The sequence below is a fragment of the Rhinoraja longicauda genome, chromosome 5 (genome assembly GCF_053455715.1).
Source record: "Rhinoraja longicauda isolate Sanriku21f chromosome 5, sRhiLon1.1, whole genome shotgun sequence".
Lineage (NCBI taxonomy): Eukaryota > Metazoa > Chordata > Chondrichthyes > Rajiformes > Arhynchobatidae > Rhinoraja > Rhinoraja longicauda.
Window position 1 is genome coordinate 69,875,549 of NC_135957.1, and position 15,995 is coordinate 69,891,543.

A 15,995-nucleotide genomic window follows, 5' to 3' on the forward strand; every position below is an offset into this window, starting at 1 on the left:
ACAGTCACAGGGAGAACATACAAACTCCGCACAGACAGCACCCGTAGTCAGGATCAAACCTGGGTCTCTGGCACTGAGAGACAGTAACTCTACCCCGAAACCACTGTGCCGCCCAATCAGAGATCAAATTAGGGCCTGGATGAGAGAGTCGTGGTAAGATTGATCAATGAAAGCAACCCTCAACCCTCCCCCAACCTTCCTCATATCTCTGCAAAGTCACTGGAGTAACCATCTGGCTCCCTTCTAAACTATACACTTTCATCTACCTCCACTACTACACATTACGGGAATTTTAGATCCTAACCATTCACTGTGTAAAAAGGCTTTTCCCTCATGTTATTTTGGTTATTTTTACCACATTCAGTGTATGTGCTTCCTAGTTCTTGATTTCTCTGTAAAAAAAAAACAGTTTCTGGCTATCTATGTCCTTCATGGTTTTAAATGGGTCCATCAGATCTCTTCCAAAGCTACTCTGTTCCAAGCAGAAAACCCAGCTTCTCCCAGCTATCCAAATGCATAAAGCTCTCATCTGCTTGAAATCTTTTGTGTCATTAAAGTTTGGTGTTTCCATTAAACACGTGGGCTCCTGTTTCCAACACTTCTTTTAAACATAGTGTTTCTTTTTCATGTTCACTCAGCTATGCCAGTCTTCATCAAAGTGGACCCATTCACAGACGAGCAAGTCTCAATGCACCTCAAAGACAATTAAATACTTCTGCAAAATAATACAAGTTGAAGCCAGCTGCAACATGCAAATATAGTGGGGTAAAGCAACACAGACAGCAGTGAGATCAAGAGTCAAGTCAAGAGTGTTTTATTGTGTAAGGAGGAACTGCAGATGCTGGTTTAAACCAAAGATAGACACAAAAAGCGGACTTATTTTTTGACTCAGCGGGTCAAACAGCAAATCTAGAGAAAAGGAATAAGTGAGGTTATTGTCGTATGTCCCCAAAATTCCTACTTGCAGCAGCACAACAGAATATGTAAACATACATAGTACTCAGATTGTCATTTTTTCAGTATTGACTGAGGAATAAGTATTGGGCAGGACACATGAACAGACATTTGACTGTATTTCAAAAGCTGCCCTGTCATCTTTTATATCCGTCAAAGAGGACAGCCAACCCTTGGTTTCATATTTTGTCAAGTGGTAACACTTCTGTCAGCACGATGTTTCACTGAAGTGTCGGCCTAGATTACACTCAAGTGACCGGAGTGGGAATTGGATCCATGATTTTCTGACAGCTAGGGTGGATGTTATGGTGTGGCAAGTCTAGAGCCAAAGGGCTGTGATGAAGGAGTTTACAAACAAGAGTTACAATGGATTTTGTTTAAAGCACTATTTTCTTTGTTACATAACATTTGAAGCAAATTTCTTTCTTCCTCCTCGGCAGTCCCTCAGAATGGAGGATGCCTTTCAAGGATGATTGGGTTAACGTATGAGGAGTGTTTGACGGCTCTGGGCGTGTACTCGCTGGAGTTTAGAAGGATGAGGGGGGTCATATTGAAACTTACTGAATAATGAAAGGCCTGGATAGAGAGGATGTGGAAAGGATGATTCCGTAGTGGGAGAGTCCAGGACCAGAGAGCAAAATAAATGGATGTACCTTTAGAATGGAGATGAAGAGGAATTTATTTAGCTAGATGGTGATGAATCGGTGGAATCTATTGCCACAGACAGCTATGGAGGCCAAATCATTGGGTGTTTTTAAAACGGAGATTGATAAATTCTTGATTAGTCAGGGCATCAAAGATTATGAGGAGAAGGCAGGATGATGGGGTTGAGTGGGGAAAAATAGATCAGCCATGATGAAAGGGTGGAGCAGGCTCAGTGGGCCGAATGGCCTAATTCTGCTTCTATGTGTTATGATCTTCTGACTCGCTTCCACTCTTGTTGTGTTGATTTGAAGGTGGCTAGTGAACCCTATGTCGAAATCCCAGATGAGACAGGGGACGGCCAAAGGAGCATTTGGTTGGGTAGTTTGGGAAGTAGTATGCTCCTTCTGCCCCTTACACAGGACTTCTGAATATTCCTATTGCATGGATATCAGGTTCTCAACACCATCCCGAAGAACACTTCCCCTCTTTGATCACTGGGTAAAATTCCTCTTCCCTGTTCACCTGTAACATCTTCCACAACTCTTCATCTTCCCCACCTGCTTTGGGAGTCTGCTTTCTGACATGTGAACAATGTGGTCTGCCCAGTGTGACCGACCGAGATAACCAGGCCTCAGTGCTGGAGATGTTGGCATGGATATGGATGCTGATGTAGGTACATTTATCCTTGTAATGAATTTGGAGGATTTTGCAGAGACATCATTGGTATTATTTTTGTCCAGAACATTTAGATGTTTGTTTATAGTAAGTCCAGGTTTCAGAAGTATATAACTGCAAGAATTATGGCTTGCATGCTACTAGAGAGCCAGGACAAAGATTAATTTTCATGGACAAACAAATTTGCTCCAAACCACCCCCCTGATTGATGGAGTCAAAGGCTTTTAGTGAGGTTGAGGAAGACCATGTGTGATGGTTCTTGCTGCTCTCTGCATTTTCCATTGTGGTGTTGCGCAGTAAAGGTCTTGTCCACCATGTCCCTGCACCAATGGAATCCACAGAGGGGTTCAGGGAGCAGGTCTTAAGCCCCAGGGAGGAGCCTCTTGAAGAGGACCCTGATGTTAATAAGGTCACAGTTATTTCTTGGGTGAAAGTCCTCTGCAGGCTACACTGACATAACAAATTTGTAATAAGGACTCGGAGATAAATGCTGACAGATCTGCCAAATCCCATTAAACGTTGGAGTAGGCTCGAGGGATTGAAGAGCCTATTCTTGCTCATGTCTTGTATATTTGTGTGTATTGCAGGCTCAAATATGTGGCTGCTCAACCATGGAATCCACTTAAAACCAGGATCAAAATTCACAAGAAAATGGTGCTTTATTGAAACCAAAAACTTAGGGCTTTCTGGGCTGTCTTTACATAAGAATTGTTTGATGATCATTTTAGTTTAGAGAAGGTTTGTTTGCATTCTGTTCAAAGTGGGCTGTTCTAAATCCTAGATCACCAGCGTCATATGCGTTTTAGAGAAATGTTGGATGCTTATAAAATAAAAAGTTTAATCTTCTTAAGTTAGAGAATTAAGTGAGGAAAACATTATTTATATTTGTTATTATGCTTCTCAAAATGTTTTCAGTTATTCCCAGCCCCTCCATGAAGAAATTGCACTTCATAAGCACCTCAAACACAAGAACATTGTGCAATACCTGGGCTCCATTAGTGAAAATAGCTTCATTAAGATCTTTATGGAGCAGGTTCCTGGAGGTAGGTTTGTTTGCATTCTGTTTAAAATGAGCTGTTCTGAATCCCTGATCACCAGGGTCATTTTGGAAAATGTTGGATTACTTTAAAGGATAAGTTTGATCATTGTTCAAACTGAGGTGCATGAAACATTAAACAATACCTTAAGGCATTTTTTTAAATGATATCGTCAATATTTTGATGTTTGTAAGAAGCTGGTGCTTTGACTCCTGACAAATATCTGTGACCACTGCCATGTATGTGCTTTAGTTCTGTGGTTATTAGATTGTTGCTCCAGGTCATGGGATTCCTAGCCTCGTGGTCTACACACTGTACTGCCACCATGTAACTGGATTTAGAAATTATCAATTAATTTTACTTTAGTCTAGAGGTCTAATTCTAGAATTTATATGTTTAAAATGGGACTGATGTTGTAATACAACACTTTTAATGGATCCCCTTCTCTTGGCTGCAAGGATTCATTGGCACTGCTACTAGGAGAGCAGGGTGAGTGCTCTGGAAGTCTTGTTTACTCTTATTTTGTGGCAATGAAAACTGAGTTTGCACACAGAACAGTCCTATAAACAGCTGAAATGCTAGCTCATGCTTATTTAGTTGTGGGCGACATTTTGGGTCGAGTCCCTTCCGAAGAGGGGTCTCGACCCAAAACGTCACCTATTCCTTTTCTTCAAAGATGCTGCCTGACCCCTTGATTTCCCACAGCCTTTTGTGTCTGCCTTCGGTTTAAACCAGCATCTCCACTTCTTCCATTCATACTTATTTAGTTGGGATGCTTAAGGAAAACCAGCTCAGTAGATCTCCTGGAGCACTCAGCCCTGCCCCTTAGAAGAAGCGCTAATGATTCGTTACCTCCAGGAGGAGGGGATCCATTAACACAATAGCATTACAACATTGTTCCCTATATCATCAGGATAGCACAAGGCAGCATACATTAATACGATACGATAGACCTTTATCTGTATGGGTAGAACTGCGAAATAACCAAGGGCAGAAAACGTTTGTTAGAGTCGTATACAGACCACCAAATAAGGGAGGTTGGGGCTACCAAGCAGGAAATTAGGGATGTGTGTAGCAAAGGTACAGCGGTTATTATGGGTGACTTTAATCTACATATAGATTGGGCCAACCAAATTGGTAACCGTGCTGAGGAGGAGGATTTCCTAGAATGTATACGGGATAGATTTTTAAACCAATATGTAGAGGAACTGACTAGAGGGCGGGCCATCCTAGACTGGGTATTGTGAAATGAGGAAGGGTTAGTTAGCGATCCTGTTGTGCAAGGCCCCTTGGGCAACAGTGACCATAATATGTTGGAATTCTGCATTAGGATGGAGAGTGACACGGTTAATTCAGAGACTAGGGTCCTGAACTTGAATAAAGGAGACTTTGAAGGTATGAGACGGGAAATGGGAAGGTTAGACTGGCAAATTATACTTACAGGGTTGACAGTGGAGATGCAATGGCAAAGATTTAAAGAGCGCATTGATGAACTCCTGAAATTGTTCATCACTGTCTGGCAAAAAAAACAAACTGGGAAGGTGGCTCAACCGTGGCTGACGATGGAAGTTAAGGATAGTGTTAAAGCCAAAGAAGAGGCAAATAAATTGGCCAGAAGAAGTGGCAAACCAGAGGACTGGGAGAAATTTAGAACTCAACAGAGGAGGACAAAGGGATTAATTAAGAGGGGGGAAAAAGAGCATGAAATAAAGCTTGCGGGGAATATAAAAACTGACTGGAAAAGTTTCTACAGGTATGTAAATAGGAAAAGATTAGTGAAGACGAATGTAGGTCCCTTACAGTCAGAGACAGGTGTATTTATAATAGGAAACAAGAAAATGGCAGAACAGTTAAACGAGTACTTTGGTTCTGTCTTCACTAAGGAAGACACAAACAATCTCCCGGAAATACTAGGGGACCGAGGATTTAGTGGGAGGGAGGAACTGAAGGGAATTCACATTAGTCAGAAAATTATGTTAGATAAACTGGTGGGACTGAAGACAGATAAATCCCCAGGGCCTGATGGTCTGCATCCCAGAGTACTCAAGGAGGAGGCCCTAGAAATCGTGGATGCATTGGTAATCATTTTCCAATGTTCTCTCGACTTTGGTTCAGTTCCTGAGGACTGGAGGGTAGCCAATGTAATTCCACTTTTAAAAAAAGAAGGGAGAGAGAAAACAGAGAATTATAGACCAGTTAGCCTTACATCAGTAGTGGGGAAGATGATGGAGTCGATTATTAAAGATGTTATAGCAGCGCATTTGGATAGCAGTTATGGGATCGGTCAAAGTCAGCATGGATTCATGAAGGGAAAATCATGCTTGACTAATCTTTTGGAATTTTTTGAGGATGTAACAAATAGAATGGATAAGGGAGAGCCAGTGGATGTAGTGTATCTGGACTTTCAAAAAGCCTTTGACAAGAGAAAAAGAGATTAGTGTGCAAAATTAGAGCACATGGTATTGGGGGTAGGGTATTGACATGGATAGAGAACTGGTTGGCAGACAGGAAGCAAACAGTAGGCATTAACGATTCTTTTCCGAATGGCAGGCAGTGACTAGTGGGGTGCCGCAAGGCTCAGTGCTGGGACCCCAGTTGTTTTCAATATCTATTAACGATTTAGACGAGGGAATTAAATGTAACATCTCTAAGTTTACAGATGACACAAAGCTGGGTGACAGTGTGAGCTGCGAGGAGGATGCTATGAGGCTGCAGGATGACTTGGATAGGTTGGGTGTGGGCAGAAGCATGGCAGATGCAGTATAATGTGGATAAATGTGAGGTTATCCACTTTGGTGGCAAGAACAGGAAGGCAGATTATTATCTGAATGGTGTCAGATTAGGAGAAGGGGAGGTGCAAAGAGACCTGGTGTTCTACATCAGTCACTGAAAGTAAGCATGCAGGTACAGCAGGCAATGAAGAAAGCCAATGGCATGTTGGCCTTCATTGCGAGAGGATTTGAGTTTAGGAGCAAGGAGGTCCTACTGCAGTTGTACAGGGCTCTGGTGAGACCACACCTGGAGTATTGTGTGCAATTCTGGTCTCCGAATTTGAGGAAGGACATTATTGCTATTGAAGGAGTGCACTGTAGGTTCACCAGGTTCATTCCTGGGATGGCGGGACTAACGTATGATGAAAGAATGGGTCGACTGGGCTTGTATTCGCTGGAATTTAGAAGGATGAGAGAGGATCTTATAGAAACATATAAAATTCTTAGAGGATTGGACAGGGTAGATGAAGGAAAAATGTTCTCGATGTTGGGGGAGTCCAGAACCAGGGGTCACAGTTTAAGAAAAGGGGTCAGCCATTTAGGACTGAGATGAGGGAAAACCTTTTCACCCAGAGAGTTGTGAATCTGTGGAATTCTCTGCCACAGAAGGCAGTGGTGGCCAAGTCACTGGATGTTTTCAAGAGAGAGTTAGATTTAGCTCTTTGGGCTAAGGGAATCAAGGGATATGGGGAAAAAGCCAGAACGGGGTACTGATTTTGGATGATCAGCCAGGATCATATTGAATGGCGGTGCTGGCTCGAAGGGCCAAATGACTTACTCTTCCACCTATTTTGTGGTTAAAGTGCACATTGTCAGATTTTATTAAAGGGTATTTTTATACATTTTAGTTTCACCATGTAGAAATTACAGCTATGTTTATACCTAGTCCCCCCCATTTCAGGGCACCATAATGTTTGGGACACATGGCTTCACAGGTGTTTATAATTGTCCAGGTGTGTTTAAATGCCTCTTCAATGCAGGTATAAGAGAGCTCTCAGCACCTAGTCTTTCCTCCAGTCTTTCCATCACCTTTGGAAACTTTTATTGCTGTTTATCAACATGAGGACCAAAGTTGTGCCAATGAAAGTCAAAGAAGCCACTATGAGACTGGGAAACAAGAATAAAACCATTAGAGACATCAGCCAAACCTTAGGCTTACCAAAATCAACTGTTTGGAACATCATTAAGAAGAAAGAGAGCGCTGGTGAGCTTACTAATCGCAAAGGGACTGGCAGGCAAAGGAAGACTTCCACAGCTGATGACAGGAGAATTCTCTCTATAAAAAGAAAAATCCCCAAACAGCTGTCCGACAGATCAGAAACACACTTCAGGAGTCAGGTGTGGATTTGCCAATGACTACTGTCCGCAGAAGACTTCATGAACATAAATACAGAGGCAACACTGCAAGATGCAAACCACTGGTTAGCCGCAAAAATAGGATGACCAGGTCATAGTTTGCCAAGAAGTACTTAAAAGAACAACCACAGTTCTGGAAAAAGGTCTTGTGGACTGATGAGATGAAGATTAACTAAAATCAGAGTGATGGCAAGAACAAAGTATGGAGGAGGGAAGGAACTGCCCAAGATCCAAAGCATACTACCTCATCTGTGAAACACAGTGGTGGGCGTGTTATGGCCCGGTCATGTATGGCTGCTGAAGGTACTGGCTCACATATCTTCATTGATGATACAACTGCTGATGGTAGTAGCATAATTAATTCTGAAGTGTATAGACACATCCTATCTGCTCGTTCAAACAAATGCCTCAAACCTCATTCTACAGCAAGACAATGATCCCAAACAGACTGCGAAAGCAACAAAGGAGTTTCTCAAAGCTAAAAAATGTCAATCACCCGATCTGAACCCAATTGTGCATGCCTTTTATATGCTGAAGAGAAAACTGAAGGGGACTAGCCCCCAAAACAAGCATAAGCTAAAGATGGCTGCCATACAGGCCTGGCAGAGCATCACCTGAGAAGACACCCAGCAACTGGTGATGTCCATGAATCGCAGACTTCAAGCAGTCATTGCATGCAAATGATATGCAACAAAATATTAAACATAACTACTTTCATTTACATGACATTGCTGTGTCCCAAACATTATGGTGCCCTGAAATGGGGGGACTATGTATAAACAATGCTGTAATTTCTACATGGTGAAATCAAAATGTTTAAAAATACCCTTTATTAAAATCTGACAATGCGCACTTTAACCACATGTGATTTTTTTTTTCTATTACAAATCTCAAATTGTGGAGTACAGAGGCAAATAAATAAATGATGGGTCTTTGTCCCAAACATTGCGGAGGGCACTGTACGTTCTCCTGATTGCCTTTGTAATTTCAGCAGAATACATTTTCTGATGCCGAAGAAATAGAACAACCTGTTTAAGCCCATAACTGTTGATTGTTTTAGCTTTTGCATAAGAACTTTCGGTCAAATTCGAGTAAATGATTGAAAGAAGCCCTACGAAGTTCACGTATAAATAATTATTTTTCAATAATGATTCTTTTTTGTCTCTTTATAAATGAACAGGTAGTCTTTCCGCCCTCTTACGATCCAAATGGGGTCCTTTGAAGGATAACGAACAGACCATTGGGTTTTACACCAAACAGATCCTAGAAGGACTGGAATACCTTCATGACAATCAAATAGCTCACAGAGACATTAAGGTATTGATTATCCAGAAAACCCATCACTGAGTTCCTGTTCTAATTCATTCTGATTCTTTATTCCCCTACTCTGGGTGACTCTGTGCATTTACCCTGTCTATTCCTCTCATGATCTTGTACACCTCTATAAGATCACCCCTCATCCTCCAAGGAATAAAGTCGTTCACTGCTCAACCTCTCCCGGTAGCTCAGGAACTCTAATCGTGGCAACATCCTTATAAATCTTCTCTGCACCCTTTCCAGCTTAACAACATCTTTCCTATTAAAGGGTGGCCAAAACTGAATGCAATACTCTAAATGTGGCCTAACCAATGTCTTTTACAACTGTAACATGACCTCCCAACTTCTGTACTGGATACTCTGACTGATGAAGGCACATGCATCAAAAGCCGCCTCAACCACCCTATCTACCTGTGATGCCACTTTCAAGGAACTATGCACCTGCACTCCAAGATCCCTCTGCTCTACAACACTCCCCACAGCCCTGCCTTTAACCATGTAAGTCCTGCACTGGTTAGACTTCCCAAAATGTAATACCTCGTACTTATCTGTATAAGCATATCTACATTAACCATTTCTCAGCCTACCTGCCCAACCGATCAAGGTCTTGCTGCAACTTTTGACTACCATGTTCACTATCTACAATACCACCCACTTTAGTGTCATCTGCAAACTTGCTAATCATGCCTTGTACATTCTCAGCCAAATCATTGCTCCTGATGACAAACAGCAATGGGCCCAGCACCGATCCCTGAGGCACACCACTAGTCAGAGGCCTTCTCCTCCTGTGGCAGAGTCCGCTGTCATGTCACTTGAAGCTGGATGTTTGCATCCAGTTATGATCAATGCAGTCACAAGGGTCCTCTTTCTTGTCATCATTGCCAGAGCCTAGCCTGTAAGAGCACCTTTCACAGTTAAAATCACCCACACCGACGCCACTATGGAGGCTAAAGCCTTTTGCAGTTCGAGTGTTTACAGATGAAGCATTGGCTCTTTGTTCATTCAATCTGCAAGAAAATGTTGACTGTCTTGTCTTGTTTGGCCTGACAGGAAGGAAAGAATGCTTTCTTTTCAGCCAATTTGTCTTTTAAAAGCAAATTCAGCCATTGGTTGTGTTGCTGAAATAGTCTGTTGTTTTTCTTTCTGAATGTGCAGTTAATGTACATTCCACTTCTCCTTCCTTTGTTCAAGTGCAAGTAGTCTGAAGAAGGGTCTCGACCCGAAACGTCACCCATTCCTTCTCTCCCGAGATGCTGCCTGACCTGCTGAGTTACTCCAGCATTTTGTGAATAAATCAATATAGAACAGCAGTTTGTGTCCTTTTCCTTTGGAAAATTGCTCGGGGCTGCCCAAATTCCTTCATCTTCAGACCTTTGCCAACTTTGGAGATGTGAGTTTTTCCAACCTGGCTACATATGTACTCTGATCCTCTTCAGTATTTCCTTGAGTTTTTTGTGCTTAATCCCCAGCCTCATCCTTAGTTTCCCATAAACTGTTTTTACTTTATGTTCATTTATCCTGCTTCCCCATGTGGGGAGTTTAACATTGGCCTCATCTTAGCAGTAAGCCCACACTTCCTACATTGTAAATAGACATCTGAATCTAGTCGAAAAATATCTTATCTTTTTGAAAGGAATGAAATGTTTTTCAATATAACCTTTATAAACTAAATGATTTTAGTTATAAATGTATAGAAATCCTGTCAATTATCTGCAAACTCTAAAGTCACAAGTACCATATCTTTTAACTATCATTTTAAGCAATTTATTTATTTGAACAAGTCAGGCATTATAAGGTGACACCAATGCTGGTAAATTCTACCTTGCCATTTTTAACTTTTCCTTTTCTTAGTTCAGTTTAGATTAGAGATACCGTGCAGAAACAGGCCCTTCGGCCCATCAGGCCCGCGCCGACTAACGATCCCGGCAATATCCTATGCACCAGGGACAATTTACAATATCACCGAAGCCAATTTACCCAAAAAGCTATACATTTTTGGAGTGTGGGAGGAAAACGTAGTACCCAGGGAAAACCCACACGGTCACAGGGTTACAAACTCTGTACAGACAGCACCTGAGATCAGGATCGAACCCGGGTCACTGGCGCAGTAAGCTGTGCCACCGTGTCGCCATTGCACCACGTGCCCCCCTTTTCTTCTTTTTTCAAATGAGCTAATTGTGTGAATCTTCTCGACTATATCAGGTTTGGTAGATAGGGCTAGTTTTAAACAATAACACAAAGGCTGCATCTGTGGAAAGAGAAGCAGTCAACATATCTGCTCTAAGAGTGGGAGGTTAGAGGGCGAGATTTAAATGCTTTGCACACTCGGTACCTTCTTTAAGAAAATCTCTCCATAAGGTCCACACACACTTCTAACTGTGCAGTAATGTTTATAGTTTGCTGGACATTGCAAATCAGACTTTTAAAAACATCAAAATGAAAACACTATTTAAAATTAGACTTTCTAAATCTGTAAATCCAAAGTGTGAGAAAGGATATATAAACTAATCTTACTTGTCATCCAAAAATTGTTAATAAAATTGTGAGGTTCAAGGTGACGGGGAAAAGATTTAATAGGAATCTGAGAGGTAACTTCTTCACACAACGGGCGGTGGTTGTATGGAACGAGCTGCCAGAGGAGGTAGTTGAGGCAGGGACTATTGCGATGTTTAAGAAACAAATAGACAGGTACATGGACAGGACGGGTTTAGAGGGATATGGGCCAAACGCAGGCAGGTGGGACTAGTCTGGGTGGGATATATTGGGCCGAAGGGGCTGTTTCCATGCTGTATGATTCTATGACTCTTTACCACAGGTTTGTGTGAGGATCGTTTAATAATTGCCAGATGTCTTTTATGCAACAGGTTGGCTGCTACGCTGACAGAACATATTTGAGAACCGCACAGATATTCTAGATATTGTATCCCTGTTGTTTTGATGTGGTTATGCTTTATTCTTAATTGTTAACTGTATGTTTGTGTTGTCATTTGTGAGCGGAGCACCAAGGCACATTCCTTGTATATGCATACTTGGCCAATAAACTTATTCATTCATTCATTCTTCCCATTATTAACAAAACATGAACTGATTATTCCCCCCAGGGCGATAATGTGCTGATCAACACCTATAGTGGGATCTTGAAAATTTCCGACTTTGGAACCTCAAAAAGACTGGCAGGAATCAATCCCTGTGCTGAAACATTCACAGGTATGTAGCGATGAAGCATTTTGTGAAAGCTTTGGTGGTTACGTTGTTTTTATGAAGCGTCGTGGCTGGTGTAATTTTGAAGAAAGGTCATGCAATGGCTGCTTTTAAAATATGAGGGAGTGGGCAGAACAAATGAGGGAGTAGGCAAGCAAAGCATTCATTTAGAAACTGCTGGTAAAGGTGAAATGCTGTGGGGGGTTTTTCTTTCAATATTGGTTTCCACCACACAATTGAGATGCTATCTGTGCCATTTACTTCATCACCATCCTTCCTGTATCTTAACTGTAAAAACAGTGCAGTTTTGTGAAATCATTCATCACCAAAATTAATAATTTTAACACTTTGACTCCTCACTGTAGTGCTGTTGATGAAGCAGAGCTGTGGCTTGGTTTTTTTTAATGGTTGCCAAGGAGTCAAAAACGTAATAAGACAGAATGTGAGAGTTGCAACAATCAGCCAGTGTGAGTCTTGCCGAAACAGGGAACTGCCTGTGTTGACGGCAGCAGTAATGTCAGGAATGTGCTTGATAATGTCGGCTGCATTCACCTCATCAAATGCAGTTTTGGACAAAATACCGATGAGTCATTATTTCGGACGGCATTAAGACGTGAGAGAAATTGGTAGCTGTTTAACATGGACATGCTGCGGGGGAGAAGCAGTAGGGTTTTGTTCGTACCTTCAACAATGCTATCAGATATGGAAGAAGTGTGTGCTCAGAGAGCAGTTCTGTTGGAGTCTCATTGCAGGCATTCTGGCTGTAGCCCAAAACCTGCCCTTACTGATGAAGATATTGGCTGCTGCGATATGTCAAAAGAGTTTAGTTAGTTTGAGTTGAGTTTATTATCAAGTGTACCGAGGTACAGTGAAAAGCTTTTGTTGCGTGCTAACCAGTCAGCGGAAAGACATGATTACAATTGAGCCGTCCACAGTGTACAGATACACGATAAAGGGAATAACGTGAATAACGTTGGAGAATAACGTAAGAGATTGTATTGGATTGTTTGTTTCACGGGGGAAATTTCACTTAGTTAAATCATTGCAGGCAACAGCTGAAACACGGACGATTGTACAAACTCCGTACAGACAGCACACGTAGTCGGGATCGAACCAAGGTCTCCGGTGCTCCATTCGCTGTAAGGCAGCAACTACCGCCGTGCCACCATGCCACACTTCCATTAAGCTTTCATATAGCTTGGTTCTTCAAAGTCAAATCAGTCATTGTCACTTAATAACACGTCTGTGGACAGCAAAATAGAGTGGGCCGAGAATTTCAGCTGTGCAGCACTTATCATTTAATTGGTACGGGAATGAATTGTTCAGGAGTATCAGTAAGCCGGATGAGCTGATATAGTGTGCAAATAATAAGTCGGGTTGCTGATGTGACCAGACCAGTAAGGAATTAATTTGCCTTCACCCCTGGAATTGTTGCATGGAGAAAGATTGCGAGTTGTAGCATTTATGTGCTCTGGGTGTGCCAGTTAGAGACTTTCTCCAATTTGCAAAGACCAACACGGATTTCCCACATGGGGTGTTGTTCGATTGACATTTCATGTACTAATGAAAATTGTTATGAGCATGAAAGGACCAGGAGTGGGAAACTCGGTTCTCAAGACTTCGGACTATCCTTGATCGGACTTTGCTGGCTTTATCTTGCACTGAACGTTATTCCCTTATCATATATCTATTACACACTGTAAATGGCTCGATTGTAATCATGTATTGTCTTTCTGCTGACTGGATAGCACGCAACAAAAACTTTTCACTGTACCTAAACTGTCCTGTAAGCCTGCAACTCCATTCAATATGATCACGTTGATCTGTCCCAATCCTCATCTTCTCTTCTGTGCCAGTTCCCCATTGGCCCTCCATTCCCAAATCTCTCAAACATGTATCTGCTTTCACTTTATATATCACTTTATATGATGTAGCCTCTACAAAATTCAGCGATTCACCGCCTTCTGCAAACAGTAGCTCTTACATACATACCTCAGTTACCTGTAACCGCCCCTAATCGTGTACAAAAGAACACAAAGTCCTGACGTAACTCTGCAGGTCGGGCAGCACCTCTGGAAAACATGGATAGGTGACGTTTCGGGTCGGGACCCAAATCTTGTGTTTTCCCCCGGTGGTTTTGTTAATATCAGAGAGTGATTGCGATGCAAAAACTGAATGAGATTAAGTGGGCGTGTGCAGCTTCTTTATAATTTCCCTCCATCCTATCATTGCTCCAATGCACCCTCTAGAGTAATCGCATGCAATTTGCATGTGTATGCAGCTGGGACACTGAAATAATGTAATCTGTGAAGAAGTCACATCAGCCTGAAGAAGGGTCTCGACCCGAAACATCACCCATTCATTCTCTCTGGAGATGCTGTCTGACCAGCAGAGTTACTCCTGCATTTTGTGAAACCTTTAATCTGTGAAACCTGGTGAAAATCAGCAAATCGCATGCGTTTGCAGCTGTATTGGTGGAAACAGAAGCAGCCATTGTCCACATCAGAAAAGATTATTCAAAAGTATACATTTGTTGGACAATTCCAGCAATTGCCTTTTGTGCATCCATTGTTTAGATTTTTTGCTCTGCATTACAGCCAACCATAGTATTGTGAACACATGAACCAACACACATACAAATTAGGTACAGGAGTGTGCCTCTTATCCCCCAAGGCTGCACGACAATTAAAAGCCTCAGAGCTGATCTAATTGTAAACTAAAGTCTGCATTTTTGTCTACTCACAAGAAGATAGACACAAAATGCTAGAGTAACTCAGCGGGTCAGGCAGCATCTCTGGATAGAGACCTTTCTTCACACAGTTGCCTTATCCCACTTGCTCATTAAGCCTAAAAAATATTCAAAGACTCTACTTGCACTATCATTTGAAGAAGAGAATTCTAAAGAATCATGACCCTCTGAGAGAAAAAATGATTCTCTCATTGGAACATTGTGTATCATGCTTTTTAAAAATGTTTCTCAGCATTCAGGGCACAGCGTGAAACATTTACAATGTGAATCCATTTAGCAAGTATTTTAAAATAATTATTAGCCTCCAGTTGGCATTGCAAAATTTCTCACAGGCTGCATTGTTGATTACTTTGAAGATGGGCACAAAATGCTGGAGTAACTCAGCCGGTCAGGCAGCATCTCTTGAGAAAAGGAATAGGTGACGCTTCGGGTCAAGACCCTTCATCAGACTGCTGATTGCTGATTACTTTAACTTTAGCAGGGTTTGGTGAACCCTCTTAAGGATGCATTTTCACTCATCCTGACCAGAACCCTCGCCGTCATTTTAAAATAAACTTTTGCTGAATGGAAACAACCTTAAATCATTGTGAAGTCCAGCATCTGCAAGAGAGGCCTGGACACTATGCCAACTCATGTGATTGGCCCAGTAAATGATTACACAATCCAGCAAAGATTTAACAATTCATATTCTTGGTAAAATCTTATTTCATTGCATGTAAAAATCTAACATTAGACTTGACTTATGTCTTAAGAACGTACGACTTTATGACCTCAAATTCTGCTTTGGTTTTCAAGAGTTCAGAGGGCAGGTGAAGCTGATTGTGGAGGCTGATAAAATTCCCAACAAAGGGTGGGCAATGAGAGAGGTGGGAGCGGCAGACATTGGGAGACTTGTGGAATCATTGGAGATGCTGTTTGATGGAAAAGGAATGCATGGATACTCTCTAATTGGGGGATGGAGAAGATGGAGTTCCCTCAATGAGCTGGATGGGGATAAGGAAGGATTGGTTCAATGGTTCCTTATTGTCACATATTCACAGCACAGTGAAATTCTATTGCACAACCACAAATGCACTGTCACCACAATTTTGGAGCCATTTAAAAATAAAAGGAAAAATATATACATTTCCTTATTTTTGCATATTATTGCTTAAGTAGGATCAAGTAGTTGGTCATTGTTCAGAGTGGGGAAAGTCTAAATATTTGATATTGCAGACTACAAAGAGGCAGGCATAGCTGGGGTCCATACGGGTGCCCATGGCTATGCCTCTACAAAGGGGCAGGCATAGC

The 15,995-nt window shown here is 41.9% G+C and overlaps 1 protein-coding gene across 1 annotated transcript in view; it reads left to right on the forward strand.

Annotated features, from left to right (window-relative positions):
• Positions 1 to 15,995, forward strand: part of map3k5 (mitogen-activated protein kinase kinase kinase 5) — a 144,723-nt gene that overhangs the window by 96,435 nt on the left and 32,293 nt on the right. Inside the window, exons 16-18 of the mRNA XM_078399739.1 lie at positions 3,190 to 3,317; positions 8,619 to 8,755; positions 11,857 to 11,962. Coding sequence (XP_078255865.1) covers positions 3,190 to 3,317; positions 8,619 to 8,755; positions 11,857 to 11,962 — 371 coding nt within the window. The remainder of the gene's footprint in view (positions 1 to 3,189; positions 3,318 to 8,618; positions 8,756 to 11,856; positions 11,963 to 15,995) is intronic.